Raw genomic sequence first — 16,342 nt, 5'->3', positions numbered from 1 at the left:
ATGAACTGCCAAGTTTGAAGTCAAGTCATATATCTTGGGGGAGTTTTACCGCTGGTATGTGATTCCACACACCACTGCCCGCAAATGCTCCAATATGGCTTCTCTAGCATGCCGTTACTCGAATGGCATTGCATCCGTCGACTTCGACGGCTGTCTGTTTTGCATGTATGCCACTGTAGCAAACGCTTCTCCCCAGAAATGGTGGTCAAACTTCGCATCGAGAACAATTGTTTTAACCTAAGTGGTGAGGACTCAATCCACGTCATTTTCAAGCAAATTCATGCATTTTTTCAAGCGATTTCTTGCAATAAATTCTCAGACCACCAGAGATTCCAGATTTACAGATATGTTCGTAAATTTATAGATATATATGTAAAATACTTTTTATTTTTTTGACATTTTGAATATTACAATATTTCACAGGTTTTTGAAAAATGAGAGGCTTTGTTCATCACATCGAAAATATTATGACATTTTTCCATAGTATTAATACATAAAACCGTTTTTATATTTAGTTTATATCAATACACGTTAGACCTATTTTTTGAGTCATAACTGCTGGTGTCACCGCGGTGGTTACGTGCGCAAAATAGGTCACACCGCAGTGATGTCGTGAGCATAGTATCGCTCAGTGGCACTTCACAGCACTTCACTACCTTTTGCATTCTGTTGGTGTTTTGTTTGGTATCAATAACTTGTACACGTCAACGAATTAGCGCTGCCGGTGCAAAGCTAATCATTTTTTTAGCAAACGTACAGACAGCAACAAGTACGTCGCTAATTTCCTTAAAAATTACTCCTAGAGGGGTATCTTTTGAGCAAACGACAATGAGTTGATTCTCAACTAGCTTCTTTGAACTTCCTTAACTGAACTTCTTTGAGTAATATTAATATAGACTACATCCATGCGATAACCATAAGTGATAACGGAAACCGTTTCATCCCTGTCCTTGAGCATCCCATCAACCTCGCACTGTTAGCCTATATCTATCTATATAAATAAAAATGGAAGGCCAAATCTGTTCGTAAGCGGAAAACCCGAAGAAGGTATGGTCCGATTTTAGCCTTATTTATATTGTTGTATACGTCTCTTCCCGTATCAAATTAGAATTCCCATATGACCGAAAATTTTTGGACTACCAGTTTACTTTGGAAGAATCATATCTTCTTCTTCTTCTTCTTATATGGCACTAACGTTCCTAGAGGAACTCCGCCGTCTCAACGTACTATTACTTGCGTCATTTTCATTAGTACTTAGTTGAGATTTCTATGCCAAATAACACGCCTTGAATGCATTCTGAGTGGCAACATAAAAACATAAAAATAGCATCTCTGAAATCGAGATATATTATGTACAATATCCTCACCATTAAAAAAAATATAAAAAAATATAGTCCTCTCTAGTCCAAAGCCATGATAACAATAAAAAATAATTACAATCGGTAATTACGAAAATAAAATCCAATTTTTCCTTGCAAGTTCAATATTTTTCAATAAAAAACTAGCTCATTGGCTTTAATTAGATATGTCGATAATCTAAATCGGTTCAGTGGTTCTATAGTTATGAATTTTTGAAAAAAGTTAGTTTTGGGCAAAAAAAAACGAGTCTAACGTTTTGCGATAAAGAACAAAACTACCACTTTTTATCAAAATCTGAGAACCACTATATCGGTTCGACATGGAATATCGGTTCGACATGGAATGTATATACAAAATATACATATGCAAAATATACAAAAGACAATCTTACGTGCATCGCGATGTACAAAGTATTAATGAATCTGTGAATATTAACGTTAAAAGAAATTTCTACAGATCCGCACACTTTTACAGACATTTCCACATTTTTAACAGACTTTCACATATTTTTACAGACTTTTTTCAAAAATCATCTGGCAACTACTCGTTCTACTTTTTATCGAATATTTTCAAATCGCAGGAGTAAACATTTACGTGACTTCGTTTGTTTTTATTTCGTTTGGAAAAATATTATATCAGAGAAAATGGACATTAAAAATGCGTTGCTCAGTGAAAGGCTGCCCGAAGAGCAGTGAAAATGTTCGCGTAAGCCCAATACCTAGGTGAAATTGTGGTTCGGTAATTCGGATTTTAGCTTCCTGAAGCTCTCTGTAGCTCTTCGATACCTCCTGTCGCAATGCTTGAATTAAACCATCAGAACCGGCTGAATCGCTAGGTTTTTCATTAGAGGTGTTGATGATGCTGTTTCCGATTTCCTTTGATGGAATATCCCTCTCGGGATAGTCTTGTTTCGTTCCATTAGAAAGCTGGACCGATTCCGCGGATATTACGGATGATTTACTGGATTCAACTCTTGCTTCATGTCAATCAAGACTTTTCGGCGTGCCGTCCGCTTTTGAATTCCCGAGTCATGAGGATCGTTGGCTTTTCTAACAGTAAGAACAGCTAAAAACATTTTTTAATTTTGTAAGAACCATAAGTGTTGTGTCCTGTCGCGTTCCGCGTGTTGTGTGTGATATCATCATTAGACACAGTTTTCGATCAATATGTTTCGCCTCTTAATGAAAGCACACGAAGCTTAATGCCGTCTACGCGAATATACTCTTAAAAATCAGAATCCGAATTGGATTACGATTCTAATAATACAAAAGCAAAAGCAGTAAATTTTCCATTTTCATAGTCTTTATTTTTGGATTTTCCAAAACAATACTCGGAACATGACAGTTCAGTATAGTTGTATTGGTGAACCCGAGTGCCAACCCGTGAAACATCTCAGTGCGAAACTAACAGCTTTCGGGGCGAACCTAGTGCGACACTAGTAGCGAATTCGTTTTTAAAACTGAGTTAGTGCCACACTGACTCTGTAATAAAAAAACGTTTTCAGTTTCACGAATGCGGTGGTTTGTTGGTTTGTTGGTGCGTTATATAGTCTGATTTGTTTATATCAGTATTAGTGCTTGGGAGGTTAATTATTGTCTTATTTTGTAAGAACCATAAGTGTTGTGTCCTGTCGCGTTCCGCGTGTTGTGTGTGAAATCATCATTAGACACAGTTTTCGTTCAATATGTTTCTACGATATCGATAAAAAAAACCTCTTATTTCATCACATAAAATAAATATTCCATACGTTAAAGTAAATTTTCATTCATAATTTTGATTTTAAAAGCATGTTTATTCCACCTGAATATCCATCATTATTTTCGCCTCCCAATGAAAGCACACGAAGCTTAATGCCGTCTACGCGAATAAACTCTTCAAAATCAGAATCCGAATTGGATTACAATTCTAATAATACAAAAGCAAAAGCAGCAGGTTTTCCATTTTCATAGTCTTTATATTTATTTTCTCCAAAACAATACTCGGAACTTGACAGTTCAGTATAGTTGTATTGGTGAACCCGAGTGCCAAGCCGTGAAACATCTCAATGCGAAACTAACAGCTTTCGGGGCGAACCTAGTGCGACACTAGGTTGAAACTGAGTGAATTCATTCTTTCTTTCTTTGTTTTTAAGAGGCTTTAAACTTTGAAGTTCATTCGCATCTAGAAAAGTGAATAAAAAAACGTTTTGACAGCAGTTAGTGCGGTACTGATGTTGAGACTGAACAAAAACGAATTCGCTATAACTTCTCTATCTCGCGTATCATTGACGTATTTTAAAAAAATAATAGCAAAACACGTAATATTAGGCTGTCAAAAAAGTCCTGCGATATTTCCGCGAGGTGTCGTTGTAAGCGCGTAGTTCTAGTTGTATTCATTGTATCGAGCCATACTATAGCTTGTTGGAAAGGTATTTTTGCGCGCTATAATATAGTCCTTGACAGTGTTTTGTTTGGTTAAGTCGTTCGTGAGTTATAGTGTCGCAAATATGGAGCAAAATAAAGAGAAAATTCGACATATTTTACAGTACTACTATGACAAAGGCAAAAATGCATCTCAAGCTGCCAATAAATTTGTGCAGTTTATGGACCCGATACAGTTTCCATTTCCACCGAACAACGATGGTTTCAACGTTTTCGTTCTGGTGTAGAGGTCGTCGAAGATGCGCCACGCTCCGGAAGGCCTGTCGTCGAAAATTGCGACAAAATCGCTGAATTAGCCGCTGAAAAGACCGACATGGTAGCAGCCGTAGCATTGGCCAAGAGCTGGGGATAAGTCATCAAACCGTTATTAACCATTTGAAGAAGCTTGGATTCACAAAGAAGCTCGATGTATGGGTGCCACAAACGTTGACGCAAAAAAACATCTTTGACCGTATCGACGCATGTGAATCGCTGCTGAATCGCAACAAAATCGACCCGTTTCTGAAGCGGATGGTGACTGGTGATGAAAAGTGGGTCACTTACGACAACGTGAAGCGCAAACGGTCGTGGTCGAAGCCCGCTGAAGCGGTTCAGACGGTGGCCAAGCCCTCATTAACGGTCAGGAAGGTTCTGCTGTGTGTTTGGTGGGATTGTCTAGGAATAATCTATTATGAGCTGCTTCCCTATGGCCAAACGCTCAATTCGGACCTGTACTGCCAACAACTGGACCGCTTGAAGGTACCACTCATGAAGAAGAGGCTATCTTTGATAAACAGAGGCCGCATTGTCTTCCATCAGGACAACGCCAGGCCACATATTTCTTTGGTGACGCGCCAGAAGCTGCGGGAGCTCGGATGGGAGGTTTTTTTTTGCATCCGCCGTATAGTCCGGACCTTGCACCAAGTGACTACCACCTGTTTTTGTCCATGGCGAACGAGCTAGGTAGTCAGAAGTTAGCCACAAAAGAGGCCTGTGAAAATTGGCTATCCGAGTTTTTTGCCAATAAGGAAACGAGCTTCTATAACAGGGGTATTATGAAGTTGGCATCTCGTTGGGAACAAGTCATCGAACAAAACGGCGCATATTTGACTTAAAACAGATGAATGCAACTAATTTTATGAACAAATGAAAATTCAAAAAAATACCGCAGGACTTTTTTGACAGCCTAATATTTGCAACAACAAAAAACACTTGTTATGAATTGCTTTGCGATCGCTGCTTTTCATCAAAGCTAAGATGTCATAGATGAGAGTGTATAAGTGAATCGTGTTCTATACACTTTGAGTCCAGGTTACCTTGTCATAAAGATACCCTGCACACTACCTAGGTTAAAAGCGAAAATACGGAAAATATTTTTTACAATTTCATAGCTTTTGCTCTCACGAACGATATTTAAATGATAGATTCGAGCTCGAGCAACACCTTCCACAAAATATGTCTTATATTTCAAAAATCTTTTATGATGTATTTTTCGATGATTTTGAATTGCGCAATAGTATAGCATAATAATATTTTTTTTTCATATAAAGTTTGAATAACGAATAAAATACCCACGAAAAAAAGAAATCTAACGAAATGCAGTATAGTGCAGTCCGCCTGGATTTATGTGAGACGTCATGAGTTTGTGCTGTCGCGACTGTCAAACGAGGAAAATTGTTGTGCGAGTTGGGAAAATCATCTGCGTCTGGATGGTGATGGCCGGAAATCAGCCTAAACTGTCCTGAATGTGTTTGTAAATTATTGAAAAGTAGCGATCGGAAGTCATATAACACAGCATATTGAACAGATAGTGGAATAAAATCTTATAAAGCAGGATATACAACCCCCTGCCAAGTGTAAGGATGCGACTCAAAGGAGGGTAAGCAGTCCTGGGAGTGATGATTGTTGTCTAGGACGAGATTCAAAATCAATCAGATATAAGTTAAATATGTTGCTAATAGGGATTTGAAAAATATGAGTGGTACATCTTCACTGAACATTTTTTCTTCTTTTTTTCACATTTCATATGAGTAATTGAACAAAATGCTCTTTTATCACTAGACTAGCAAATGAATATCGTTCATTTACGTTTTTGATAAAACCCATTTTTTTTTGTTATTTTAAAATTCTAGATTTGTAATTTAGAAAGACCACACTGAATTACATCTCGCTTCACGCGTGCCTACCGTCAGTACTGTTCGACCAATGTAGCCCAAATCAATTATTCCAATTAGACTAATGATATTATTTTTCAATCTTCTATCTTTTTTTCCAGTCGAAATATGACGATGTCTTAGCTTGCGGCTGTGGAGTGTGATTTAACATTATCACCTAACTCTCGCCATAAGCTGTCAGCAGAAAAGATTCACTTTTCAGCACCGTGAGAACGGCGACATACTTTAAAAATAGCGCCGATATGCCGGAACATCTGGAACTGCAACAACTAGTAGGTGGTGTGCTGCAGGGAGGCGCACGGCATCGGTCACTGTCATGGCTTCAATGTTCGTGTCCGTATCTAGGCATCATTCTTGCCACCGTATCTTCTCTTTTTTTTTCGCTCTGCTCGGTGATCGTCAAAGGCCTGGTGGATGTGAATCCAATCGAACTGGCCACCTTCAGGTATAGTTTTGTTTCGTGAAATTCATATAAATTTGTACCTAATGCTTCTGTTTGCAGATTCATTGGAGTCCTTCTTCCTTCGATCCCGATAGCTATCTACAAAGAGGAAAGTTTTTTCCCTAGAGGTAAGCGTATTATTTTGGTGTTGCGATGCTTCGTTGGAACGACGGGATTAATGCTCAGTTTCTATGCGTTCCGCCATATGCCCCTGGCGGACGCTTCGGTAATAATATTTTCTACACCAGTGTTCGTAGCTATTTTCGCACGATTATTTCTACGAGAAACTTGTGGTATGTTTAATGTGATAACGATAATACTTACGCTCATAGGAGTAGTGTTAATTACGAGACCACCATTTCTGTTTGAAGATAGTGTGCATAATCTAGATGAAGAGCAAGTCATCGAATCAAATTACGATGTATGGGGTCCTGTAGCGGCACTTTCGTCTACGCTATTCGGGGCTAACGCGTATGTCCTGTTGCGAGCGCTCAAAGGGCTGCATTTTTCCGTGATAATGACAAACTTTGGTGCCTTTGCACTGGTTTATACACTGATTGTTTGCTATTATCTGGGTGCCCTTTGCTGGCCCCTGTGTGGATCTGATCGAATCTTGGTGATAGCTCTGGCTTTGTTTAGCTTCGGGGGACAAATACTACTTACCCTGGCATTACAGTACGAACAAGCTGGACCTGTTGCCATTGCGCGATCGGCAGACATTGTATTTGCCTTCATCTGGCAAATAATGTTTTTCAAAGAGACTCCCAATGTGTACTCGGTGTTGGGGGCACTATTGGTGGTGAGCTCAGTTGCTTTATCGGGAATGCGGAAATGGGCTCTTGCGCTGCCAAGAGACTCGGACTTGAGAAAACGCTTAAAATTTTTGTTTTTAGATTAAGTCAAAAAGAGTACTATTTATACCCCATACTAGCCTATAGTGTTCAATGAACACGGAAGAAATACACTGAATTTGTATGTACACAATAAAATCAAACTAATTGCTATTACTCATGAGGCGACGATATGATTAGTTTTCAATAAGATCTTTTTATTCATAATATTAGAAATATAGCCCGAATGTTTGCAGTTTCTGGGCTAAGGAAACATCTGGAATTGTGCTTGCTCAAGTTAGTGAAGAGCACAATAGAGACAGAGTAATGGAGATTATTTTATTAATCATCTTATACAGTTAACCAAAGCACATGGTGGTACCTGGTAACATCTGGTATTTCTGTTAATGCATCTGTTAATAATCCATCAATACATCATACCAACCATTCGATCGCAAGTTGTTCCGTATGTGACTGGCAATTCACACATATTTTCACTGATTACCTTCAACCTTTGCTGTTGGCCGAGCATTTATCATATTATTGAACATCATCCAACCTATTGAAGGGAAATGAAACCATTCAATAGAATCAATAGAAACAGTCTATTCTGGATTGTTCCATAAAATCATGCGACCAAACCACAACAACAAAACATTCGTCTGGGCATTTCCTCGTAATATATTCCTTTAGCAAACGAATTTGTCCATTCTTCGTACTAAAAAGCACCCTGTATTTTATGTAAACTCGCTAACCGTTTAGATAGAATTTCACATGAATACTCGACTTGTGCCACCCTAAAAATATGATATAAGAAGTAATACAAAGAGGAATGTCACTGGAGCGTGTGATAGCATCCATGAACGAAGACGCGATGTAATGTCCAAGGAATTAATAATTGTAACATTTGCCGACCGACCAAAAGATTTGTTTTTATTCTCTCATAAAAAAACCGTTAAGTTTGTAACCAAAAGTATCAGAAGCAAAACATGATAATTGCCTATCAGTTCAGTCCAATTTCTCGTTGCCGAAGATGTGATTACCAATTGATCTCTTGGGTTTCATCGTCTCCTAGCACCTGGAGTGAAAAAATACGCTTATTTGAAACAAACAAATCATTTTGTTAAAAGTCATCGCTGATAAGTATTATTATTTAACTAAAATGATAATTTGGTATCTATTGATGCTTAGGCGTGATATGATGTAAATTGTAATAATATTGTAATAATATCAAAATCACACCTGTCGAACATGCAATGTTGATGGAGAGTTTTGTTTCACTAGAAAATAATGAGAAAGGTTCCAAAAATGACAAACTAGCGAGTTCCGCTTGTGGATATCGCTTGCACTAAAAAAATGGACAAATTCCACTAATTAACACCTGGTGATGGGATCACTTGGGTATCGTATCGTCAATCCAAGTAACCCATGAGTTTTCAAAAAAAAAATTGACAGCGCTATTAGTTGAACTACGTAAGTTATGTTAAAGCAATTATTTCCAGTGTATTATTTTTTTTTCTTTTTTCTTATTATATTATGTTTTTGAGTAAAATCTTTTTTATTGAAGACCAAAATTTTGTGAGTATATAAATAGTAGCGGTTGGATCTTTGGTTGAGAACACAGTTACTAATGAAAATTTTATTTCTAGGTTTGAAGTCAGCGCCTGCTGCATGGATATTCAAATTCAAATTCTGCACGCTAATATTATCTTACGCTAATACTCCTCCTCGTGCTAATCTTGAATTACTCCCATTTGGCTTCGTAAATCCTCCAAACGGACTCGTTGCAGTGGCTTCGTCAACATGTCAGCTAACATCGATTCCGAAAGGCAGTACTGCAGGTTGATTAGCTGTTGCTGATGGAGATCGCGAACGAAAAAGAATTTCGTTTCAATGTGTTTCGTCCTTCGCTCCAAACGCTCGCATTCGATTACCTTGATGCAGCTCTGGTTGCCTTCGTATACTGAAATTGGCTGGGTTGAAGACTCGCCGATTTCATCCATCAATCGCTTCGTCCAGATAAGCTCTTGGCATCCCTCTGCAAGTGCAACCAATTCGGCTTCAGTTGTGCTGAGGGCCACACACTTTCTGAAACCCCACTGGATCAGGCCTCCTCCGGACATGATCAAATTCCCAGATTTAGACTTCCGGTCCCGCTGGTCTCCTGCCCAATCCGCGTCAGCGTATAGCGACAAGCCATCGCTGTTGCATCCCAGTGCCAGCTTGAGGTGACTGCTTGTTGCTAGATATCGCAGCACTCGCTTAGCTTCATTCCAGTATTGTTGGTTTTCTGGATTTCTGCGCCTGGATCGTCGTGCTTACTGCAATATCCGGACGAGTGTGCAGTGCCACGTAAAGCAATCCTCCAATAAAGCTAATGAATTGGTGGTTATTCGGTAGCTGGTCATGCTCCTCCTCCTTCAGCTGCAAATAGCCTGGGTCGATGGAAACCTTCGACGATTTGGCATTTTTCAAGCTGAACCTCTTGACTAGCTTGTTGATGTAAGCCTGTTGGTTCAATTTGAAGCCATTCTGTCCACGTTCTACCTCCATACCCAAGAAATGATGAAGACCTCCCAGGTTGGTAACGGCGAACTGTTGCTCTAGGTATCCCAAGATGGAGCGGAACTCATCCTCTGACTGCGCGACGATGACCATATCATCCACGTAGATTAGGATGTACGTGAATGCTCCTCCTTTCTTCCGGATGTATAGGCATGGATCTACCTTCGACTGGATAAACCCTATGGCCTTGAAGAAAGAATCCACCTTCTTGTTCCATACTCGCGCTGACTGTTTGAGTCCGTATAGGCTCCTCCTCAAGCGGCATACGGTACCCTCATATCCGGTATGGAAACCATCGGGTTGGCGCATATAGATGACTTCATCCAGCTCTCCGTTAAGATACGCCGTCTTGACATCCACGTGCTTCACAGTCAGATTCTTCCGGGCAGCGACGGTTAGCAACGTGCGAAACGTGACTTGCTTCGCCACAGGTGCGAAAACTTCGTCGTAACCGACACCAAACTTCTGGGTGAAGCCTTGCGCCACGATCCTGGCCTCGTGCCGCACGATGTTGCCCTTTTCGTCCTCCTTGGTTTTAAACAGCCACTTGCAACCAATTGCACGCTCACCGGGGGTAGATCGACGAGCTCCCATGTGTTGTTCCTCACTAACGCTTGATATTCTTCGATCATTGCAGCTTTCCAAAGTTCGGCGTCTGCGAATTGTAACGCCTCCTTGAAACTACGGGGGTCACTTGCGGCTAGCGAGACAGTTGCCCTTCTTCATAGGTTGCTGCTCCGATGCGGTAGTCGATGCCGATCCAGACGACGAACCAACCGTTGGCTGAACGTTGCGCTGGCCTGAAAATTGGTAGGACGGTAGGCCTTTGCTCGGAATATAATAATCAAGGTACTTGCCTGGTAATGCGCGCTCCCTTCCGCTGCGCCTCAACACCTGTGACTCGGGTGACATCGACGACATCTGCTTGTGCTTCTTCGAAATCCAAGGACACGAATGTACGCACCTGCGTTGGCTTCCTCACTGGAGCTGATACGGTATCGGATGGTTCGTGGGATTGTTCACTAATGAAAACGACATCCCGACTCTTGAAAACCTTCTTCGTGGCGGTATCATACAAGCGGTATGCCTTAGTATCTTCATCGAAACCCACGAGAATCGATTCCTTGGACTTGGCATCCCATTTGCGCCGTTTTTGCTTGGGAATGTGTGCCATCACCTTGGCACCAATCACACGGATGTGTGACAAATCCGGCTTAAGGCCACTCCAAGTCTCCTCCGGTGTTTGCTTGTGCCCTTTGGTCGGGGAACGGTTGACCAAGTACGTTGCAGCTGCCACCGCTTCGGCCCAGAATGCCTTCGGTAGCTTCAAACAATATGCATCGAGCCCGCTCGACGATGGTGCGATTAACTCGCTCGGCCAGACCGTTTTGCTCCGGGGTAAACTCCGTTGACGTCTGGTGCCGGATGCCCAATACTCTCAGCCGGTTCTGGAAAGACTTATTGGTGTATTCCTTACCATTGTCTGTCCGAAGAATTTTCAATTTGCATCCGGTTTGCCGCTCTGCGAGACTGTGGTAGTGGATGAACGCTCGCAGCACCTCGGCTTCGGACTTGGTCTCCAGAAAATAGATGGAAATTCGTCTCGTCTTATCGTCGGTGAAGGACACGTAGTATCGACTTCCGCCCAACGATGTCTCCTCCATCGGACCACAAATGTTTGAATGGACGACCTCCAGCACTTGACCTGCACGATGTCCCTCCTTAGGAAAAGGTAGACGGGACTGTTTTCCCATCGCACAGACGACACAATTTCCACAAGTCGTTTCATCGAACTGTATACCAGAATCTAGATCACCTTTCAGCTACTTCAGGCTGCCTACATTCAGGTGACCCATTCTCCTGTGCCACGTGTCGATATTGCTTGATGTGCATGCCAGTGACGTTGCTATAGTCTTTTTCGCTTCGAACCGAAACAGCCCTTTCTCGATGTCATGGCAACCCGTTGCCATGACGACGCCCGATGGGTCGATCACCTTGACTCCGGTTAGAGAAAATCGCACCACGTGTCCACGGCGAACGATTTGACTTACCGAAAGAAGGTTGTTGGACATTTCGGGGATGAATTTCACGCCGTTGACTTCTATCGGTGGTCTTTCGGGAGTACACTTCGCATCTAGCTTGCCCAGGCCAATCGCAACGATATTCATCGTCACTTTGTCTGCTGCTATAACTACAACGCGTGCATCCCTCGTGTTCACCAGAAGTTTTCGGTTGTTACTGAAATGATCCGACGCTCCTGAATCAAAATACCAAGCTTCGTCATCCGCACCGTTGTTAGTCGATAACACGGCACTAAACGCTGATCCTCGTTGATTCGCTGGACATTCTCGGGCGATGTGGCCAAACTTCTTGCACCGCTTGCATTTGGGTCCCTTGGGCTGCTCTGCTGACCTGCCTTTGGCTGCGCTTGCTTCTTCCTCAGTTGAGGTGTCCTTTTCCCAAAAAATGCGGTTCGGTCGGTTTGTGTTTGCACTTCTTGTAGCAATTTCGTTTTGATGCTGTCCCCTGTAATCGCAGTCCCAGAGCTTTCCAATGCCATTATCATGGGTTTGTACTCGTCCGGTAGACCTGCTAACAGCAACGTTCCGATCCATTCCTCAGAGATATCAAATCCAACTCCTCGAAGCTGGTGGGTGGTGGAAATGATCTGGGTGACGTACTGGTCCACAGAATCGCATGCGGCCATCGTTGTGGTGATGAGCTTTCGCAGGAGTCCTACTCGTCGAGTCAAACCGGTGTCTTCAAACGCTGCTTCCAGTTTCGCCCAACACTCACGTGCCGTTCTTGCGTCCTTCACGTGAACGTAGTTGATCGGATCAAGTAGAAGGATGATTTTCGCACGCGTTTCCCTATCCTTCCGTTGGTCGACGGCTGGGAAAGTTCCATCAGCATTCGCTATCGGCTTCACCGCATCCCACAGGTCCTCAAGCTCCAAAAATGTTTCCACCGCAAATTTCCAAGTTGCCCAATTGTCGCGACCAGTCAGGCGTTCTATGGACGGTAGGGTTGACAAATTTTGAACTTGAGCTGCTGCTGGTACCGGTGCTGGTTCGCCGCATCCGCTTCCTCCTGAGTTACTACCTCCAGTCGACATTTTTTCTTCACTATTCTCGAACTTTCTTCAGTTTTCCGCTGGGCCCATAACCTCTCGGATAGAGCCGAAGAACAAACTACTGCTTTGGTTGAGAACACAGTTACTAATGAAAATTTTATTTCTAGGTTGAAAGTCAGCGCCTGCTGCGCATGGATATTCAAATTCAAATTCTGCACGCTAATATTATCTTACGCTAATAGTTTTAGCCATTTGGTTGGAACATAAATTTGAAATCAATAATGGAACATTATAGGTAGATCTGATTAGGAAAAATATCCAAACCCCGAAACATTGCCAGAATATTCGATTGGCACCCACTTCGAAATCTATGCTGAACTATGTAGTGCAGAAATCCAGCCGTTCATAAAATTTGGGTTGCAGGAAGAGCTCTTGCGTTTCATACCCGTGGCTTCTACTTCGGTACTATGGCACTCGATGTTTGAGCTCTCTGAAACCGCCAAAAATCTCCTGTGCTCGCGAAAAGACATAAGTTGTCATCTCCGAAGTATTTTCATCGCATGGATCGGCCAAGAAATATCTATATAAATAAAAATGGAAAAAATCCTTTGTGAGAGATCGGATCCCTTCTTAAGAATAAGATGAAATGTAAATACATATTAGATATAAGATAGGTTTAAGAGTTGAGTGTGATGAGTGTGATTGAGAGTGTTAGTGTGATCATTGTCAACATATCCTCATATCCCCTCCTTTTCCTGAAGAAAATATGTCACCCTCCTAAACTCGAGTTGACCGCGAGTAATCGGTTTCCTATATTATTAACATTAGAATTAAGGAAAAATGTATATATACTAGTAACAATACAGTAAGGAGTTCGGCTCCTTTAAACCTATGTAACTGAGCCTGTAAAAATAAACGATTTAAATAATAAAAATGGAAAACCAAATGTGTTGCTAAACGCAAAACCCAAAGAAGGAATGGTCCGATTTGATCCGTCTTTATTTTGTTGTATTTGTCTCTGCCCATAGATCAGTAAAGTGGATAGAAAAATCGGAAAATTTCCGGAAAACTCTAAAGGAAGGTCGGGAAATTCGGAAAATAAATTCCCATCTGTTCGAAATAATGAATGCGAAATAACGCATTCCTACACTGAGAGTTCGACGGCGCCAGTGGTTGTATGGTTAGCGTAACAGCCTCACAATCCGATCGGCCTGGGTTCAATCCCAGCTGGCGTCGTTGGGATTTTCTGAGGCGAAAAATCTCTGGTTACGTCTTCCTTCGGAGCGGAAGTAAAAGAAGTTGGCCCGGCTCATGAGTTGTTGAGTCTGATAGGTAGGAACAGGTGGAGTCGCCTCCCTGATGTCGGTGATTGGCACTAAAGTGGCGGAAATAGGCCGACGAAAAATAAGCGAAGATAAAAAAAAAAAAAAATACACTGAGAGGTAAATTTAGTATATATGACCAATTTTTTGGTAAATATTACCAATTCTCTAGTCATTTTCTACCCTACTAATCATTGGTACATTCTACGAAAAAAAAATGGTAGTCACAAATGTCAAACAAAACTATGATTTGTAAGTGTTGGCTCAATTTCGGCATTAGTAATGGCTAATTTGTTGGCCCTCCATTAGTACAATATAATTTTTATTTAAAATATTTTTATTTTTATTAATATTGTTATTCTATTCTTATTTTTATAAAATATTGAAAAGCTTCTCCTGTATGCTTTTAGCGAGCAAGTTGGGTATCACAGTACTCAAAAGTGTGCTTTTTCGGACACTTGTGAAATTTTGCTGGATCGCAAATTGCATCATTTCGTTTTCATCTTCTTCGAAGATGATTTGACGCCGGAAATCGACACCACGTCGTACGTACTCAAACGGGACATCGAAACAGTAAACCTCGATAATGCATGCCGTACGCTCTTCGCTTTCTTTAATGTGGCTCACACTGGTCACGGGTGTCTTTTATTCGAATACGTTGCCAAATATGATAACCGCGTTCAACACATGGAACAGCGTTATTTCTATAAAATAGAACGAATTGCGTAACATAGTGCCAAATATTTTAAAAATAAGTCAGCATTTACCTAGTTTTACTGGAAATCCCAATGGAAGCTGCATAGTGAAAAAATCTTTCAGTTCAGTCACATACGGATTGATCATTGTGGATCAAAATGGGTAGTATTTGTTCTTTAAATTTGAAAGGAAACTCTCCACTCAGCCACATGTTAGCTTAGAACCGCTACACATTGGATGTGGTTATTTTCGATTTTCCAATACCTCTCCCCTAGAGTTCGATATCAGAAAAATACTTATTCACGGTGGAATCTGTCATGGGCAATACCTTCGAAGAGATCGCAGTTTTCTCCAGTAGACTGTTGTTTTCCGATCCTATGCTGATGTTGTTGTCCGAGGGGACCATGCCAGTAGGGGCAGTTGACTCGGTTTGGCGCTAGGCTTTTTTTATGCCGTGTCAACGATGGATTTGGATCTCTGCGTCGGAGTTGTTTTCCTTTGGCGGATTGCTTGATTGCCGGTCGAATGCTCCGGTCGCGCTTCTAATGATAGCCTCCGCGCTGACAATACGACAAGAATTAGGGATGTTACTGCTTGACGTGACGCTTCAAATTCGAGCGGAGGCAGCATGTACCGATCCAGCAACGAAGCGCCTTGAAGTAAATTTACCACGCAAACTGACTCTCCCCATCATCTTCAGACGCGGATTTTCTGTTGTTGAGCTCCGTGAAGTCGTTATTTGTGGAGAAAATTGTGTCACAAATAGGACACATATCGCTTTCCCTCCGATCCTTCGATGGAAGGATAAGTGAATTGCTATCGGTGGTAGTGATGATGATGGTTTTCGCTGGGTGCCGTCGCCAAGTACTGCTGTAGAATTAATGTTGTCAGGACGATGTGTTTGAAATCATCAGCTAGTGGAGTTTTTGCTGCAGACAGTATAAGGAATCACACCGACAATCTGCGCTGTTGCTGCTGCTTCCATCCGAGTCGATGTTGTCCGAATCGGTAGCTGTTGATTGCTCAGTGTAAAACGGTTGTTGTTGGTTTCCTCGCTGCTGACGGTACGATTGGTCCAACTGATATGCATCGTTTCCTGGAACGAATCGATCGAGAGGCGGTCCATTGCTGCTGTTGGTTGCGATCTGTGAATAATAGAATAAGGGGAAAAATCAAACGATAATCGGATCATCAATCAATTGTGCACGGCCACATCCGCCGTTTTTTGGCCTCTGATGTTTAGTTTATCTAAACACTTACGGCTGCGTGAAACCGTTTCTATGGATTTCTACGATTTTAAGTTGAAAAAGGAAAATATTTGCATTTACTAAAGTTTTTCTCCAGTGTATATCTTCTATCTATATAAATAAAAATGGGAGGCCAAATGTGTTATTAACGCGCAATCTAATTGGACTAACAACGATGTCATTGTAGAACATATATGATTTTTTTTTCGATCTTTCTCTCAAAGATTTTCGAGAA

General features: G+C 41.5%; 1 protein-coding gene across 1 annotated transcript; it reads left to right on the top strand.

Moving 5' to 3' along the window:
* Window positions 1-5,397: 5,397 nt before the first annotated feature.
* On the top strand, window positions 5,398-14,266 carry LOC129778777 (solute carrier family 35 member G1). The gene is made up of 3 exons (XM_055785879.1): window positions 5,398-5,637; window positions 6,034-6,377; window positions 6,435-14,266. The coding sequence occupies exons 2-3, from the start codon at window positions 6,175-6,177 to the stop codon at window positions 7,270-7,272; spliced, it is 1,041 nt and encodes a 346-aa protein (XP_055641854.1). The 5' UTR covers window positions 5,398-5,637; window positions 6,034-6,174; the 3' UTR covers window positions 7,273-14,266.
* The last annotated feature ends 2,076 nt before the right edge of the window (window positions 14,267-16,342 follow it).

This window comes from Toxorhynchites rutilus, chromosome 3 (assembly GCF_029784135.1).
Source record: "Toxorhynchites rutilus septentrionalis strain SRP chromosome 3, ASM2978413v1, whole genome shotgun sequence".
NCBI lineage: Eukaryota > Metazoa > Arthropoda > Insecta > Diptera > Culicidae > Toxorhynchites > Toxorhynchites rutilus.
Note: the sequence above shows the minus strand (reverse complement) of the source record. Positions and strands in the feature narration are given on the sequence as shown.

What these genes read in the sequence shown, in the direction of transcription:
- LOC129778777 (XM_055785879.1), top strand. Translation starts at nt 6,175, where the DNA reads ATGCCGGAACATCTGGAACTGCAACAACTAGTAGGTGGTGTGCTGCAG. An exon ending in ATCGAACTGGCCACCTTCAG is followed by an intron (nt 6,378 to 6,434) that starts GTATAGTTTTGT and finishes TTCTGTTTGCAG; the next exon opens with ATTCATTGGAGTCCTTCTTC.